Source organism: Pterocles gutturalis, unplaced genomic scaffold (assembly GCF_000699245.1).
Source record: "Pterocles gutturalis isolate BGI_N339 unplaced genomic scaffold, ASM69924v1 scaffold4049, whole genome shotgun sequence".
In the NCBI taxonomy this organism is placed as follows: Eukaryota; Metazoa; Chordata; class Aves; order Pterocliformes; family Pteroclidae; genus Pterocles; species Pterocles gutturalis.
In genome coordinates, this window is record NW_010130639.1 from 137,234 (window position 1) to 155,549 (window position 18,316).

Genomic DNA, 18,316 nt, shown 5'->3' on the forward strand with positions numbered 1-18,316 from the left:
ACATTTTTGAAAGTGCATGTGTCCAGGTCCAAAGGAGGAGTTAAATACCTACCACGACCATGTAAATTAAGCCAGGAAAATATCAATTGTCCCCAAAAAATCCACAGAAGCCAGGGGTGTAAGGATGGAATTACATAAGTTTGGCAATAAAATGTTTAAAAATTAAGGACTAAACCTGATCCAGTAAAAAGGATAGGACCCATAACTCTGTGGTGTGAGGAGATATTTTGAACTGCACTCTGCAGGTAGACCCTAAAACAGTTTCTCGGAGGACACATCTTTTTGGTCAGATAGCCCAGTGCGTAGTGTACATTTGGGGCACTGAATATCTAAACCCTTCACTCCTTCAGGAAGCTTGGACTCTCATATCCCACCAAAACACCATTGCAACCAGACCATGAGACCAAACACCAAAGGCTCTCATCCAATTTGTTTAGAAGGTTTAACTATTCCCTGGGGAAGAGACAAGAAATTAGGTTGTAGTTTCCTTGGAGAATGTGCTATCACAAATCTCCACTGTCACCTTCTTCCTCCATTCTCATACCGAAAAACATTTGTAATTGTTTCTCAAGTAGAAGAGCTGTACCAGGAAGGGACTCGGAGCATCCCACCCTGCAGTGCTGCTAGGGCAGTCTCAGAGATGGCAGCAGGTGGGGCATGAAGTTCTTTGGGTCTCTGACATGCCAGAGGAGTGATCTGACCACCAGGTATCGGATTAAGAAAAGGGGGTAGGGAAGGTGCCTGGGTAAAGATACAAGATAAAGTATTAGCTTTACATTACTCTTGCTCAAATCAGTGGGTGGTTTGCCACTGACTTCAACCATGACCAAGCAAGCAAAAGGCTTTAAAAAAGCAGCTGCAAAAAATGTAACATACAAAGGACATCTTGGCTACTGTCATAACTGTCATACAACATAAATGTTAACCATACATTTTGCATCAGCAGGTGACACTCAGTGATGAGAAGTTAGCTTACTGGCACATCACCACAGACACAGAGCTTTGCTTTTGAATGCTTTTTGGTAAAACAAGCATATTCTCAGTCAGTTGAAGTCAGGCCTCAACAACTCACAGGCAATTTTTTAATATATTCAAAGCAAATTAACAGAGATTTACATACTCGTTTTTAACTGTGGCTTCTCTTCAATTGCCAAATGGATGTTCTAGTTCATTTCTTCTTTTGTTTCTGTCAGAAATATAATTATAACGCCGCGCAGAATGTATTACTGTTGAAAACAACTACTGCTAAGTGAGCTCAGCTCTACTGACTGCCTCCTCCTACCATCTAGTGGCACCTTAAGCATACTGCTCTCTATCTACACATTATTTAAAGAGTTATATGGGGAATTATAATAAATGTACACTTTTGAAAAGAGAAATATAACTGGAGAAGAAATATTTTGTTGTGAAAAGGGAAATCAGTTTTCATACAAGAACCATTTATGGGAGAACAGACCAGGTTCAATGGTATAAATTACAAAGGTCAGAGAAAAAAATCTGCATGTGGTCTTGTAAAGAGTAAGTCGGGCTTGTTGATTGAATTCTTACAGTTGGTTTTGTTTTTGGTTTTGTTTTTTTGGGTTTTTTTTTTGTGGCAGCACTTGGATTTTAAGCTGAAAGCTGTAGAATTAAACTATTCAATATCCTACAGAAATAGCTATTAGAAACAGAGTTGATCTGCTATTTACCTGGATATTTAAAGGGCACAACAAAAATTTAGAGAATGTCAAGAGTAAAGAATAATACAAAGCCTATAGTTTCCTTTCTGCTTACTTAATTTTATTAAGTGCTTTTGGTGATCCATTTTGCAATAGATGCTTCTGTTTAATTTAAGGAAAAAGAGATTAAACGTCAATGTACTAGGAATTTCAGGCTTGGGATGTTTTCAATCAAAAGGCATGTTCGGGCTGATTACATGACTCTGAACAAACATGAATCATCTAAAATGCTTTCTGTTCTTTGAACTTAGGGGTTTTTTTTTCCCAAAGTGCTGGTTTTGGTGTTTTCTGTTCTTTGAACTTAGGGTTTTTTTTTTTCCCAAAGTGCTGGTTTTGGTGAATTAGACTACAAATGAAACTAAATTTTTAGCTCATCGGAAAAAAGTGTATTTATTCCTTTCCACTTGCAGCAAATTGACAGAATCCAGGATATCCTTTGTTTTCTTTTCTTTTAACCATCTGCTGTTCTGTAATCTGGTCGTATTGATAAATTGTCAACATATTTTCCAGGGTGGAAAAATCCCCATAAGGTGGACCGCTCCTGAAGCTATAGCTTACCGCAAGTTCTCTTCTGCAAGTGATGCATGGAGCTATGGGATTGTAATGTGGGAGGTGATGTCCTATGGTGAGAGACCATACTGGGAGATGTCCAACCAGGATGTAAGTACTGCTGAGGACTAATCTACGAGTTGTTGAAATGTTACTTGAAAATGATTGTCACTCCCTGCCCTGCTTTGCTTTCTCATTAACTTTCTAGGCTGGAACCTCAGCTTATTTAAATCAACAAAACTCTTATCAACTTCAATGGGATAGTTAATTTATGAAACCTGAAGATCTGGCCCTCTATAACTAAAACCTTGACTAGCTTCCTCCTATGGATTAAAGACATATTGCAACTTGCCCAGGTTCTGATGCTGACTATTCATGGCTTTCACCCAGATCCCTAGAAATCTGCATCAAGATATGCAAGTTGATGCAAGTCTCAGTCAAGCTATAAATCAAAACTTGAAGGAATAGTGGAACTACTCTGATTATAAAGTTGGTCCATTATGTCCAGTACAGTCCGACAGTACCCTTCAATGGGCATACATGGTTAAATTCTAAAAGAGTTAAGCCGCCATGAGAAATGCATTTGCCAATTCTCCTTTCTAGGAATTGAGTGCATTCTATTTTCCTCAAAAACTACATATAGGCTTAACCACAGTGCAGGACAATAGCCCTCCCTTATAACAAAGTTATGTTATCCTCTGACTTTTGCAAAAGTTCTGGCCAAATAAACCTTCCCAATTAAAAAAACAGTTGCTTCTAGTAAAATTGAAGGTGTGTCCTAGGAAATGAAGCATGGGAAGGGGGGAATGCTTCTTCCTCCACCACAATTTAAATTTTCACTAATTGTCTTGTTTGATGGATCCCCTTGACAGCTCAAACGGGTATACTCAGTCTTCACACCAGCCATCAATCTCTATGTCAAAATGCAGGATATCACCAACCCGTCTTAACCTCTCTCAGATATGTGCATAGAATACCTCTGCATTGATTCTGAAGAGTTGACAAGACTTTTCCCAGATGGCTGGTATTATATTGTTGCTAAGTTATTCAGCTGTTCAAGTCTAGTTGCTTGTTAAGGCTGATCAGTCATTTGGGGAGAAGGATCTGAGAGATTTTCATTAAAAAAAAAAAAAACAAACATCATTTCAGAGTGTTTCAGGAAGAAAAGAAAAGAAAAGAAAAGAAAAGAAAAGCCCACAACCAAACTCATCCAAAACAGAAAAGACTAACAGAACTAATAAAGCCTTACTTCCTTTAGATTTTTTAGTCTACAGCTTCACTGGTACTATAATCCTACTTTTCTCCAGCATTTCTCTTATGAGTTTAGTCTTTGGAATTAGACCACCTCTCCTGTACCTCATTCTCCCCTGGAAATTCCTACAGCCTCCATCGGCCCTCCATGCACCCACCTGCCAGCAGCCCAGCTCCTTGCTGTGCTCCTTAGTTAACGTCAGGTATGGGACAATACATGCTGTGCCTGGGTTTGAGCTACACTTCTTTTGCTTGACCAGGCAGTGGTGGCTGTTTGCCCATCTGAAGAGAACAAGCATCCACTGAGCTGAGGTAGACCCTTTTTCTTCAGTGGAGACATTATTTTGGTACTAACTGAACTATAAACAAATCATGGATCTACTGTGAAATAAGCAGATAAGCCCAGTAGGCTCAATTCTGTTTCCCACAGTTAGCAATCTGTTGGCATTTGAGATGCCCTAGAGTAACTAAGATCTCCACATGCGGCTGACACAGGACATGCAGAAGACCTGAGTTCTTCTGGAGCAACAACTGAAGGCTAGGCAGGATACCTTCGGGAGTCTAAAATTAGACCTATGCTTAGACAACTTAATTAACACTACTTTTTCCCTGGGGCACAGTGTGAAATCATCTGGGTACAGACTCCTCATATATTTAAGGCTCTGTGTCCTACAACCAACTTTATACCTCTGCCAGCTGCTGATTCTTGCACAACTTATTTAATTTGATTCAAGTGGGCCAGTGGGTTCAAAGTGAATAAAAGATGAACAGGCAGACTCTGACTAACAATATGAGTACCCCAGCTATTTCCTTCCTGAACTGAGAAGCACTTACCAGCTCCTGAGCTACCAGAGCTTGCAAACACCAATCTACAGCAAACTGCTGTTGTTTTCCTTAAAAGGCCCCTTTTTAAGATGTGGTGTTTTAGGAGATGATTACTGAGGAGTTGGGACATCACTTCAATCTTGCAATAGCAGACGGTGCTATTTTTGAGCTAATCTTCTGTCCAGAAGCAAAGCCAAACACAATCATGTGAATATCAGCCTGTTCACAATTAGCATGCTGTTGCAAAACCTGATTACTCTGGATTGCATGGAATGCGCTTTGTATCAAAACGCACATATATCTTCAAATTTTCTGCCTTCCCAAATTAATAGATGCAATGGTTAGTTTCACTGTCAGCCTTCTTTTAAAGGGAGATTGAACAGAACAAGAAACTGGGAAAAAGGAATTGGAATTCACAGAATTACACAACAGCTAAGGTTGAGGGACCTTTCAAGATTATCTGCTCCAGCCCCTCTGGTTAGGCACTGTCAGCTAGAACAGTTTGCTAGGGACTGTCTCCAAGGATGGAGACTCTACAACCTCTGTGGCCAACCTGTGCCAGTCACTTGCACAATAGAAAAGTGTTTTCTTATGTTTTGATGGAATTTCATGGGTTTCAGTCTGTGCCTATTGCCTCTTGTCACTCAATGCTTTCTAAGTACAACGTCCACATGTGCCTTTACAAGCAAGGCTCACTGGGCAGTTACTTTATCCCTTTCACCTTTCATTAGCACTGCCTGGTTGAGGGAATGTGCTAATCATAAAAGCAGCAACAGTTCACAGTCCTTTCTGCTGTTGCCCCGTCAGTTGCCACTGGAATATCATCTGAGCCTATGTCATGGTTTGACCCACCTAGCAGCTAATACCATGCAGCCACTCACTCACCCACCCTCCTCCTGGGGAATGGAGGAGATAATTAAAGGGGTAAAGGGAAAAGAGACTTACGGGTTGAAATAAGAACAATTTAATAACAAAACTGCAATAAATTTGAAAATAATAATGATAATTATAATAGTAATAATAATACACAAATACACAAATGAGTGATACACAGTGTAACTGCTCACTGCAAAATGACCAAGGCTCAGCCTGTTCCTGGCTAACAATCCCATAGCAGGGAGAGTCTCAAAACTGCAGTCCCAGAAAAAAGAAGAGTCTGAAAGTCTGAGAGACCGAGAGCTGGGCAACAAAGTGAGTGAGAGTGAGAGCAAACTTACAGAGCCTCATCTCTACACTGGGCATGACATGCATGACATGGAATAGACTATTGGTCCGTTTGGGTCTCAATCCTAAACCCGAGGTCGAATCCTAAACCAGTGACTGGGGCTGTGCTCCCTCCCAGCTTCTCCTGCACCTGTAGACACTGGCAAAGCATGAGAAGATGAAAAGTCCTTGACTGTCCTGGCAACAACTATAAACATCAGTATGTTATCAGCCTTCTCCTCAGCACAAATCCAAAACAAAGCCTCTCACTAGCTACTATGAAGAAAGTTAACTCTGTCCCATCTGAAAACAGGATAGCGTATCATGGGCAATAGTCTTTTGTGTGGCTTTCCTCACCATGTAATTGGTATTTCATTTCGCCTTTCCCTCTGCAGCACCCCATTCATGGTTGGTTTCTTTAGAGATTAAAGAAGCCCATGAAGCCAGAGATACTTTTGAATAAAGTTGGCCTTCCCATGGTGCCTGGCTTCTGTGCAGTGCCAGTGCTTCCAGCTGCAATATCACCTCTCTGTAACTCTGCCCTTCGTCTTGCCACTCTGCTTATCTAGCTGCAGGCGATGAGCAGGTGGTAGTGACTGCAGCTCGAGTAGGTAGAGCGAAGAGGATGCTTTTTTACTGTATCATTTTGTCTCACTGCTGTGCGATCTTGTGCTATGAGATGGGGAACTTCATTTTCTATTCTAGTTGTGAGTGATTTCATCTGGTGTTGGGTTCATTCTCTATGTGCAACCCAACTGCCATCATGTCTTTTACTTCTCCTGTAATCATAATCCATCTCACACCAGCTCCGTTACCAGCCCAGCTCTTCACTCTCCCACTGCTGTTACCACTAACTGGGAATGGGGGTGAAGAGACTGTCTATCAAGTCCATTTGGCCTCACTATTCACCTCCTGGGAAGAGGGTTTGAATTAACATAGAGCCCAAGTCACCAGGTGAGAGCTGTGCAAAACACAGATCTTCATTCCAGCCTATTCTCTTCCCCTCTGTCACAGCCTACGATGTATCTACTCAAGGCCATGGCAGCAGTAGGAATTCATGAAGCAACTCTTCCATTTAAAGTACATTAAATATTCTGCTATGGCATGAGGACAGCAACATTAATTACTTCTACATCCAAAATACAAGTATCTGTTAATACAGAATAATGATTCAGGCTCTGCGAATGCTGCTTATGCTAATGATACTGACTCCTCAGGGCTTTCCCTGCAGTGCAGCAACACACAGCAAAAAGGACTCCTTCTCTCTGGAGCCCTACCCAGGCTTTCAGTGCCAAAATGGTAACAGTGAGTACCTGTGACCTTCTAAATACATTCAGTGACTCTAAATGTCATTGGGAAATTTCAAGTTATTAGACATATTGTAAAGCTTACTTTGATGGATATTGTTTTAGTACAATAAACTACCCTGAATTCACATGAGCTGACTTAGCAGAAATAAGCGGACTTTCCCAATGGTCAGTGATACTGTACATATTGCAGGGAAAGGAACAGAGGGGGCATGCACTAAACAGATTCATAAAAGACACATTATGCAGACAACTGTGGTTCTGCTACAACAAAATGTCTAGCAACATTAACATTACAACACATTGTGTTTTGATCAAAATAAAACTCTTCTCTAGTTAGCAATAAAATATTTATTGAATTGTGTGGAGTTTTGTAAAGTACCAAAGGTTTTGCAAGTATAAACTCCATAGAGCCGTGTCTATTTTTTCACATTTCATCTTACAAATTGCTTTTCTAATGAAACAATTTTAGGAAATTAATTCATTTTTTAGACCATGGCTAAGTAAGTGATGTTTTGAGTGGCTGCCAGTTAAATGTTCATTTCTTACATGCATAACATAGAAGCCAATGATATGCGCACCCCTACCCAAAGGGAGGCAATGCTAGGGGAAGGGAGTTCAGCACTGTCTGAAACGGTGCCCATTTGCCGTGTGAACACATCTTCAGTCAGGTGAACAGCAGGGCTGAACTAAGGTTACCAAGGGTCTCTCGTTAGATCTCTCAGTCACAGCAATCAAATCCCAAGGAGCCAGCACAGGTAGCACTGAGTCCAAGCTGGTGCAAAACCAAATGTTGTACTGATACCTCTCACCTAAATAAACACCATCTGATTTTCAGAGACTACTACTGTTTGCAGGCACCTACCAGGTCAGTGCAAGCTGGAGAGACCCAACACCTCTCCAAATCTAGTGTCCTTTATTTATATTCCTGAGCAGGGATTTGGAAGCTGAACTTTAGGCAACTGAGTTTGAAAATGTTTTTCATAAATGTTTTAATACTGTATGTTGTAAAATGTAGAGGCTTAAAAATGTTATAAACTTTGAGAAATATTCTTGTTTAAGTAAATAACCATTTTATTTTGTGGTAAGTCACTTCAGACCTGTGTTGATACTGATTAATGCACTTCTTAGATGTGTGACAGCACTAGAGGTGTCCATTAATTAGGGCTGCTGTCTTGTCTTATTGCTTAATTAGCTAAGATATTGAACTTTCCAAAGAAACTAGTGTACTCATGAACAGATTGTGTTGAATGCTTGGCTTGCTAATGCTCATTTGAGGAAAGGAAGGTTTATGTTCCATGCGTTTGGTTTGTAGAACAACTGTGAGCAAAGTCTACTGGGACACCTGTTAGAGGCCACTGTATAAATTAGTGCATGTTGCAGAAGTACAGGAGTAAAAAAAAAAATTCAATGGTTTGTGATCAACATGCAAGAAAACTACTGTAGCAAACAGCATAAGAGTCCTTACACTTATAAAAGCTTCTTGTAATAGTACCAGTAATTTGCCCTAATACAGTTCTTTCAACCCACAGATATCAGAACACTTGGCAGGCACCTGGGATTGGCTCCATACCATGAGGCGTGAGCAGCTGCCTCTCCCTCCTGGTAGATTTGTCAGATGTCAGCAGGACATAGGGACGAAGTCCCTCTGGACCTTCTTCTGTCTCAGTCACATTAAAAAATCTGTCAGTTATCTTCCTAAAGTAAAAATCTATGTTACTGTTAATAATGAAACTATCAAAAAAATTACAGCTTAATTTTCAGATGCCATTTTTGCCAATTTTGAATTATTTTGAAACTAAACATGCATAAATTTGCGTAAATTTTATGTAGAAGTCCATAAAATATTTTTCAGATATTTTTGGTATCATAATTAATATTTAATATTAACTCGGTGTTCAACCATTACAGCAATGTCTAACATAAAACAAAAATGATCAAATGTATTCAACAGGATCCAGTGTTTAATATTATCTGTGCACAAAAATATATAAAAAGAATGGTCCCCTTTATAAACATAAAGGCCTAAGTATTAAAAACCATGGAAATAATTAGCTATGTTAACTGTAAAAAAAATATTCCCTTTCCCTTATAGTTTATATTCTCACCTACTGAAAAGCATCACTTGTAAGGTTACACCCTGGCCGTTTTACTTACCTTAATGCTGACCCACAAGACCTTCTAATGAGTTTTAAACATACTCATCGCTGAAAAGAAACCTACAGCCTCTTTCTCAGTGTTTGATGGCAACACAGAATATTTGCATGTTTTCCTCCTTTTGATACTCATCAAGTATTCATTACAAAAGTAGAACTAGAGAGCAGTAATCAGCCTTTTTGTTAACAGACTCAGGGCTTCATATGTACAGAAACTAAGCTAATATTCCTATTCTTTCGGGTTGAAATAGGTGGGACATGGATTTGCCAGTGTGGAAAGAGTTACGCCAACTGCTAGAGCTGTTGCTATATCCTTCTTGTAGACAGAGACGTTTCGACCGTTTCACGATCAATGTGGTGCTTCTTCAACCTTTAAACTGGAAAAGGAAAAAGTCATTTAAAAGTTGTTATCATATATAATGCTTATATATTATATAATATATAATTTTATATTACCAAGAAAAATTTAATACTTCCCTTTTAGGAATGTAGATATCTAATTCCTCTGTTCAGAGATAGGGGCTATGCAAGCAGCAAAGCAGGAGCTAAAATGAATAAGTAAAGAAATAAATAAGGAACTAAAAAGCTCTAATTCTTCCTTTGATACTTGATTCTCATTGCAGTATTAGACACTTATCACATCTTTACTCTCACATCTTAGACTCTAAAAATAATATTTTTGCCTTACAAGAGATACTAATGAGGCAATATTTGCAGTTTATTTTTAAAATGTGCTAGTATTAATAATAAATTGTAATTATCCCAGTACCAGCTGGCATTTCTCTTCATAGTTTAATGTTCCTTTTGAACAAGAGAGGAAATGAAATGCACTGTAACTTCTTTTCCAAAGATATGGTAAAATAGAGTGTGCCAGAGGAAAATATAAAGTCTGGAAAATTGTGGTTGCTTTTGATTTTTTCCTGAAAAATGTATTTCAGAAAAACCTCATCAGCTCTCTATTGTTGTGTTGAGAGAGTGCTGTATGTATCATAAAAGTAGAGAAGCTTTTCCTTTATTTTAAAAACAAAATACATTTCAGAAATTCAGCATTTGCAACAGGTACAGTTAAATGTGACGACTATGATAACTGCATTTCTGGGCTGCTGAAGATTGCCTCTTCAATGACAAGTATCAACTAAGCTACATCCCACTCTGTTAACAAGTACCTGTGTTTTATGAAGCCACTTTGGACAGACTGCTTGAGATAGATGAGTTTTGACTGGTTTGTGAATAAAATTTCATGCATGTGAGGTGGAATTTCCCCCATCCTGAGTCTGTAACAGGACCAATCTGGGAGCATATGCATTGTTAGGAGGCAAAGCTTTAGAGGAAATATTTCTTTGTCAATCAGATGGTATATTTTTCGTATGGCAGCCATTTCAGCAGCCTAAATTTTGGACCATTGCAGTAAATCCCAGGGAGATAAACAAGTAGCCAAAAAGGCAGGTGGAAAGATTATCATATTGATGTATAATTTACGTCTAGATATCATCTCAGTTTGTGTGTGGCCAGTCCCATCTGCACGTAGGTGACCTGTCAATACTTACCGGTGCATAATGTTTAGAGATCTCTATGGCACATATGGAGTAGCCTGTACTTCCCAGAGCTGTTACCGATGGGTCTGCAACTTACCCCATGCAAATCCAATTCCCTGTCACATTGTGAACACTTGTTTTTCATGCATAGGTGTTTCTGACAGGGTACTAGAGGGCTATACACTGTAGGACCACCTCATTTTATAAAACTCAGACACCCAGCTGTGTACAGCTACAAGAATCTTGTTCTGTTCTACACCATAAGGGGTGCTAAGGACCTAATGTAGCTTCATTACTCTTATTTATTTGCATAATGCTTGCAGCATAAACATTAGGCATTGCTAAACAGAGACAACATTAATTCAGAATTCAAAAAGAGAACAAGGATATATTCCAGGATAATAAGACTGAATATATTGAAGCTATAGCTAGTGCTATAAAACATTGATTTGCTGTGAACAGCTTAACGTACCCCCTTCCAGCTGCATTAATATGTCTGCAGCATGTACATACATCTGTGTGAAAATTACAAATGTCTCCTTAAAGCAGAGCGGGCATAAATGCAGTAGGTACGTTTCTCATAAGTGCACTGTGTTATAATAAATATTGTGTACAATCATTTGTACTTTAGAGAACATTTAGCATTGGCTGGATTTTTGTGTGGGTTATGTGGTAGGGCTGTTTTTTTTCCTTAGCTTTGTTTTTGATCAACCACTTATTAGCTTTCCATTCTTTTATACAAAAGAAATCCTGACTATGTAGTTTCTATCATCATCCCCACTGCTACCAGCACTCATTGCAGAACCTAGTAACCTTTCATCTGTTTTTTTACATCTTACAAAGAATGAGTCCAGCCAGCTTTTCATGGACTTTACCTACTTTTGCTACCTCCTATCACACAGGGCTACTAATATCCTTTTCAGACAATGTTTTTTGTTACCTGTGTTACTAAAGACAACTCTGATCAAATGCAATTTTTCATACATGTGATTTATCTGTGACATCAGATCTAGTTCTTTCCAAATCCTGACAAAAAATGTTTTCCACATCTGCTGAATCTGAAGGTTTACTCACTTTAGGGTATACAGTAACATTATACTTTTATTAACTTTTTTTTAGTCATAAACAGCTTGGACATGCAGGTTTCTGAGAGAGGCTGTGCAAAATACTGCTGTACTTCGCTGTAAATTGGTGTGGGGGACATGGCCTGAATTGATCATACTCTAATGATCAGCAGAAACATATTATCACCAAGTAAATTTTCCAGGTGCATTGAGCATTTGTAGTTCTTGATTATATCATGCATGACACTGCCACACACTAACACTTTGTCAGGATGCAAATATGAGAGCATCCCAGTATGCAGTGGCCATACAAGGTTAGTTTGTGGCCCTGTGACTCCATTCAGTACAACATGGACCTGCAGGCAGATGAAAAAGATAGTGATACTGGTTAGTTCCTTCCTCTCCTCCTCCTTTCCTGGCTGCTTGAAGAAGATGGCTGGAGAGCCTAAAAAAGTGCCTACTGTGTTTCATATGCCTACAAAATACTTTGCATCTCCTCTGGTAACACTCCTGCCAGTCCCAATTCCCTGAGTGAAGCCCCAGCAATACCTGAAGTGAGGATGGCTGTGCCATTAATTGTTATGACTGGTTTCTAATTGTCAACTTTACACTGTCCTTTCAGTATTTAATGCCCAGTAATCATATGCATTGTATTTGTTTAGGTTATACTGTCTATTGAAGAAGGCTACAGGCTTCCAGCTCCCATGGGTTGCCCAGCTTCTCTTCACCAACTAATGCTTCACTGCTGGCAAAAGGAGAGGAACCACCGTCCAAAATTTAGTGATATTGTCAGCTTCCTAGACAAACTGATCCGCAATCCAAGCACCCTTCATAACTTAGTGGAGGACGTACTTGTGTAAGACTCTTTTCAGAACTTTTTTTTTTTTTTATAATGTATGCTGGGTATCATTAGATTGTTTAGGGCATTAAGAAGGGATGGGAGTGAGCTGCAAAATTCTGAATTAACAAAGTTGTGGGGTTCAAATAACTTTAAGCTCTTTTTAAGGTTTGCTTTATTGTTAATAAACTGTTGTATAAGGACTTTTTTCTCAAGTCATGCAGATTATATTAGGCTTTTTTTTTTTTTGTCTGAGCTCCATTTGTGAGCTGTTTATCCTTAATCTTTGTGCATCTCTTTGTTCATTTTTTATATGCTTCCCCTATGTTCTACTTTTCTCTTTGTTATTTTTTTTCTCTGTTCAATAGCCTGTTTCTCCATCTGACAGTGCTCAAGCAATTTCTGAACTGCCTTGGAGTAATTTCCTGCAGAAAGTAGTTGGATCTTAGCTTGCTAAATCTTTATTTATCTGCAGAAGAATGGCAACAGTAACCAACAGAGATTATGCTATTACCATTCTACAACAAATTCTTGATGGTGTTGTCTAAAGTTCTTTCCATTTATAATACTACAGAAATGAATGCAGGCACTGGAGAAACAAGGCTGTGGTGGAAGAACTTGTGAATTTTCGTAGGCTTATTGATCCAAGCTGTCCGTGGACATCAGCTGACATCAGTGAAGGTCCAGGTGGCCTCACTCTCTTCATTAGCTGCAATTCACCTTAAGATAAAGGTGCTTTCATGGAGACCCCCCTGGGTTTATAAAGGGTTCTCAAGGCCTGTGTGGGTCTTGCTGAGGACCTCAGTGGGTTATGAAGGTTTCTTTATATGGTTTGGAGAAGGGCTGAACAACAGGGCAAATACTGAGGCTGGTGTTTTGCTGTAGGAAAGGCTGAATGGAGAGGTTACTAGGAAAACCTAGAGTTAGGGTTACAGCCGTTGTGTCTACCTGAAGCTGGTGGGACTTGTGGGATTTAATCCCCATGCCCTAGAGTTAGTGGCCTCTATGTGTATGTGCATATAAATATATCTATGACTTGCTACTTGTACCTGAGTCACTTTATTTAGTATCAAAGTACTGTATTTTTATTTGCTTATGTTAAAACATTACTTAAGATCTAAAAAATTATAGCCACTTTCTTGCAGTTGAGATTTTATTGAGCTCATCTGCTTGGGAAAGTTTTTTCCATTTGTTGGGGAATGCTTGATGCAGTTAATCTGAATGATTGTTGTGTTACTGTTAACTTATGAGGTCAGTAGTTATTCTACAGAATCATACAACCATAGACTAATTCAGGTTGGAAGGGACTTTAGTAGGTCTTTAATTGAGGTTTGTACTTAACAGTGTTCTCCTGTCCTTCAGTTTCTCTCTCTATCATTTTGATAATATTTATAAATATCAGTGTGTTTAATGTATTTGAATATGTGTGGTTGAAATTTGAATATGTGAGTATGTTAAGATACGAGGGTGTGTTGCTTCCTACATTATACATAAGTCAGGTTCCTTCAGTTCATGTTGGCTGGCTTTTGCTGTCTAAATTTTCATTTTAAATTACATCTTTCTCCTAAAGGCTATCATAAAGCTTTTATAAACAGCAGTGTGCTTTTTCTGCATTCTGTTCCTACAGCTTCTCTACACAAAATGTACAAAATCAGTGGATGTTGTGAGCCCTCCCCAGTGTAGTACACAACAGAAGACTGAAAATATATGCCCCAAAATTGGAATCTTATTTTTCCATCTTTCTCTTTCAGTTGTGACCAGAATGTGACTAAATTAGCTCCTTCATTTTTATTTGCTACTCTATATAATTCTATGTAAAAGCAAACATACAAAATTTTATTCCTTTTGCTTCTTTTAGGATTAGTTTTAGGTTTTGAACACTGTAATCAAAATGTTCCTATTGCATAATGATATAGCAATAAGGAGCCATTTGGGGGGGGTTGTAGATAAATGTAAAAATCATCTTGCAGTATTTTAATATTTTTAAATTGTATCTCATGTTAAATTTTGTTTGTCCTCTACCTTGACTACTGTATTTACAACTTGTTATCATCCGGAACATGTAAGATCTGTAAAGAAATGCTCTGTGGGAACAAAAATAATAGCCATGGAAGAGATCTGTTCCTTGGTTTGTTACTGTGCTTTAAAAAGAATGTATTGTTTAAGTAGTGCAACTTGGCAGAGTAATATGGTTTGTTTTAGACAACGGGTTAAAGGGATCCACAGTTAAGATCTGACCTTTACAACTCAGGCTCCTCTCTCATTCTTTCTGCCTTTTCATAGAAGTGATGCCTCCCAGAGTAAATCGTGTCATATTTTGTACTGCTTTGGTAACCTTTGCATTTTGTTTTTACAGAATGCCAGATTCACCTGGTGAAGTTCCAGAATATCCTTTGTTTGTTTCAGTCAGTGACTGGCTGGACTCCATAAAAATGGGTCAGTATAAAAATAACTTCATGGCAGCAGGTTTCACAACTTTGGATATGGTTTCAAGAATGAGTATTGAGTAAGTATGTAATCTCTTATCCCTACAGTGACTAATCAATCTGAATTTCTTTGGATGGTGCAGTGACTTAATTATCGTGATGTATGGAACAATGCTTTAATTTCCTTTCCTACCTAAGATAATGAAAGACAAATACAGTTTTTTACCAAAATGATGCAAGAGAAAGATGTAATTAAGAGACTCAGAATTGACAGTTTCATTCTGTGACCATACCAAATACTGCCAAAGGTCAGGCAGAGAACATCCTTCAGTGTTTCTTGGGAAATCAGTTTTGATCTAGACCACTGAAATCAGTGGCAAAAATCTTTCCTTACTTTTCTGTGATAATCATCAAGCCCATGTCAGTCCTCATGTGGAAGTTGTTCCACGCCTTGCTGCCCTTCTTCAAGCATGGCTAACTCCCCTCTATCATTTTTAAAAAGAAAACATTGCACTCAGTATATTAAGTGTTTGGGCAAGTTATGGATTAATAAGGTAGCATAATTATATAATCTATTTTGTTCTCTATTCCCTTCCCATTAATTCCTAATCTTTTATTTGATGCTGAGACTATCTGTATGAATAATAGTAATGGTCAATAATTTTATGTGTGAAGTTAGGACTTGTTTTCTCCCATGTGTATCATTTTACTTTCACCTACATTGAATTTCATCTGCTGCTTTATGGCATTGTCACTTAGTCTTATAAAATCCTTCTAAAACTCTACACTGCTGGCCCTTTCCCTTACTGCCCTGAACAATTCAGTCTCATCAACTAACTTTTTCACATTTGTGCTCACCTGTTTTTCCAGACCATTTACTGATTTGTTGAACAGTAATGTTCAGCATTATCCCAGAGTAGGTCCCTGCACAGGTTTCCATTATGACTGCATTGTAAAACTTGACAAGTTAGTCCTAACCTTCTGTCTTTAAACCAGTTATTTAGTCATACAAAGACCTTTTTATGCCTTAGCTCCTTATTTTCCTTATAAAGCTTTGATGAGGAATCTTCTTTAAAGCTTTTGGAAATCCAAGTAGGGCGTATCAAACAGATCACCTTCATCCATATGTATGCTGACTCCTCCATTGGAAACAAAACATTTTATAAAACAGGGACTTCTCTTTGCAAGAGCCATAGTGATTCAAGTAGATAATTTATCCAAGCATCCAAATAATTCTGTACTTTCTGTTATGCCCTGTAATGATGTCAGGCTCATAGATCTGTAGCTCCCCAGATCTCCCCTGAAAACTTTCTATTTTGCCTGGTACTACTCTCCATGCCTCGGGCACCAAGAAATTTTTAAGCAAGTGGAACAAAGCTGAAACCTCTGTTTCCACATCCCTGATAGCAATTCCACTACTTCATCCTTGAACCCTTTTAAAACTCTTGGCTAAATATAGTCTTGTTCTGGAGGTGGGTTGTTGCTTGTTTTTTCAGTTCGGCCTATAACCTCTCCTACAGTCACTTCAACTTCAGACAGATCCTCTGACAGGTAGTCCATAAAGGTTCTGGCATGGGAGCCACTTCAATTTCTTCTGCAGTGAATATTGATAAACTCAAATAATTGGTTTAATCTTCTGTCAGTGGCCAGTCTTTCAGTGCTCTCATATACCCAAATCATCATTAGACTCTACAGACACTCTGGCAGGCTTCTTGTACCCTAGTGAGCTTGCAAAATCTTTATTGTGAGTTTTATTATTAGGTGTCTTTTTCTCGTTGTTCCTCAAAGTTTTTTTTTACCCTGCCTTACTGTGCCTTTACAGATAATCTGCCTAAAGTTACAATTCTTTCTACTTTCTTTCTTTAGGTACCACTTCAGCTTTTTGAAAGATTCCTTTCTTTCTTCAAATAACCTCTGTTACCCTAGGTCTGCTGGCTTCTTTCTTGGTTTTATCAGGTCTTCCTTGATAGATCTTATGCATTGTTCCTGCATTTCTAATATCACTCCCTCTTATAAAGGTTTATTCTTTTAGCTGACTCTTTTAGTTTTTAAGATGTTCGGTACTTTTGTATAGTCCCTGCTGACCTTAAGTGTTGTGTATCATCCTGCATGTGGATGTTAAGCCCAAGTATATAATAGTTGCTGCTATCCAGTGGCTCTTCATCTGGAGGATACAGAGCCAGGTATCTTGGACTGCAAATCTGAAACGCATCAATGTCATGCTTCATCCCCTAGGTTCCTTTACTAGCTATGTCGTCAAACAATTTTTGAGGGTATCTAAACAGGTGACATCTACGCTATGTCCCAGCATGGGATTTGCACAATTGACAAGGCATATCTGAAGCTTCCTGCCCTCACCTGTGATCTTTCTAAGCATATTGCAGTTGGTGGTTTAGAGCTAGTGGATTGTGCTGGATGCTCAGGGCTGTTGACTTTATTCCTCACAAGGAGCTACCCCCTCTGGGGTGCAGGTCTAGATGAGATGAAGGGAAACAAAGAGGGAAATCTAGGTCCAGCTGGAAGATTCACTGCTATTCTGATTTTTAGACCATGTCTCAACGCCATTCCCCAAATCATCAGAAGAACAGCCTCTGTTATTTCAGCCTCAAGATAGCAAAAGTGAGTGTATCAGCCCTGTTCCTTTGCAAGCATAAGTGGAAAACATTTGCTACTAACGCATTACTAAAAATGGGATATTAGAACCCACCTCTTAGGTTCTTCCTCAATATTTGGAAAAATTGCTTGACCATTAGTATCACAACAGATACCAATGTTCTAACTACAAGATTCATTTTTTTCTTAAATGTCTCTTTCAAAAAAATTTGGAAAAATTTTCAAAAAATTTGGAAAGAAAACTTGGACATTTGCAGCATTCTTATGTCCCAACCAGGAAGTAAACTGTCCTGAAGTACAGCAATTCATCATATATTAATATAGTCTTTTGTGTGCAAGAGGCTTTACTATACTTGCATCCAAGGTGAAACTTTTTATTTTGCAGTGACATTAGAAGAATTGGAGTTGTACTCATTGGACACCAGAGACGAATAGTCAGCAGTTTACAGACTTTGCGGTTACACATGATGCACATACAGGAGAAAGGATTTCATGTATGAAAGTACTAGAATCAACTGTGTTTTGTGCCTCAGCATTTCTAAAACTGAAAAATATTCTCATTCTTCACTTCTGCTCTTCCCAACTTCAAGAACTGCAGTTTCCTGTTCAGATTATAAGTACTTCTATGTTAATGCTTCCACACTGGAATTTTTAATCACACTGCATAGCTCCTCTGCCAGTTATCTGACGATAAAATCCTGGCCTACTTCAAGACTCTTTCTACACATTGATGAATAACTCAGCATGGATGTGTAACTTTGTATAACAGTATTTGGGAAACTTTAATGAACTTACTTGAAAGTAGTAATCTATTTGGCCTGGTGTGGCTTC

The 18,316-nt window shown here is 38.6% G+C and overlaps 1 protein-coding gene across 1 annotated transcript in view; it reads left to right on the plus strand.

Annotated features, from left to right (window-relative positions):
- EPHA6 (EPH receptor A6) overlaps positions 1 to 17,985 on the plus strand; it is a gene marked incomplete at its 5' end in the record, with an annotated part of 137,629 nt that extends 119,644 nt beyond the window's left edge. The window contains 4 exons of the mRNA XM_010080284.1: positions 2,229 to 2,378; positions 12,271 to 12,464; positions 14,803 to 14,952; positions 17,871 to 17,985. Of these exons, the coding sequence (XP_010078586.1) occupies positions 2,229 to 2,378; positions 12,271 to 12,464; positions 14,803 to 14,952; positions 17,871 to 17,985 (609 nt within the window). The remainder of the gene's footprint in view (positions 1 to 2,228; positions 2,379 to 12,270; positions 12,465 to 14,802; positions 14,953 to 17,870) is intronic.
- Between the last annotated feature and the right edge of the window lie 331 nt (positions 17,986 to 18,316).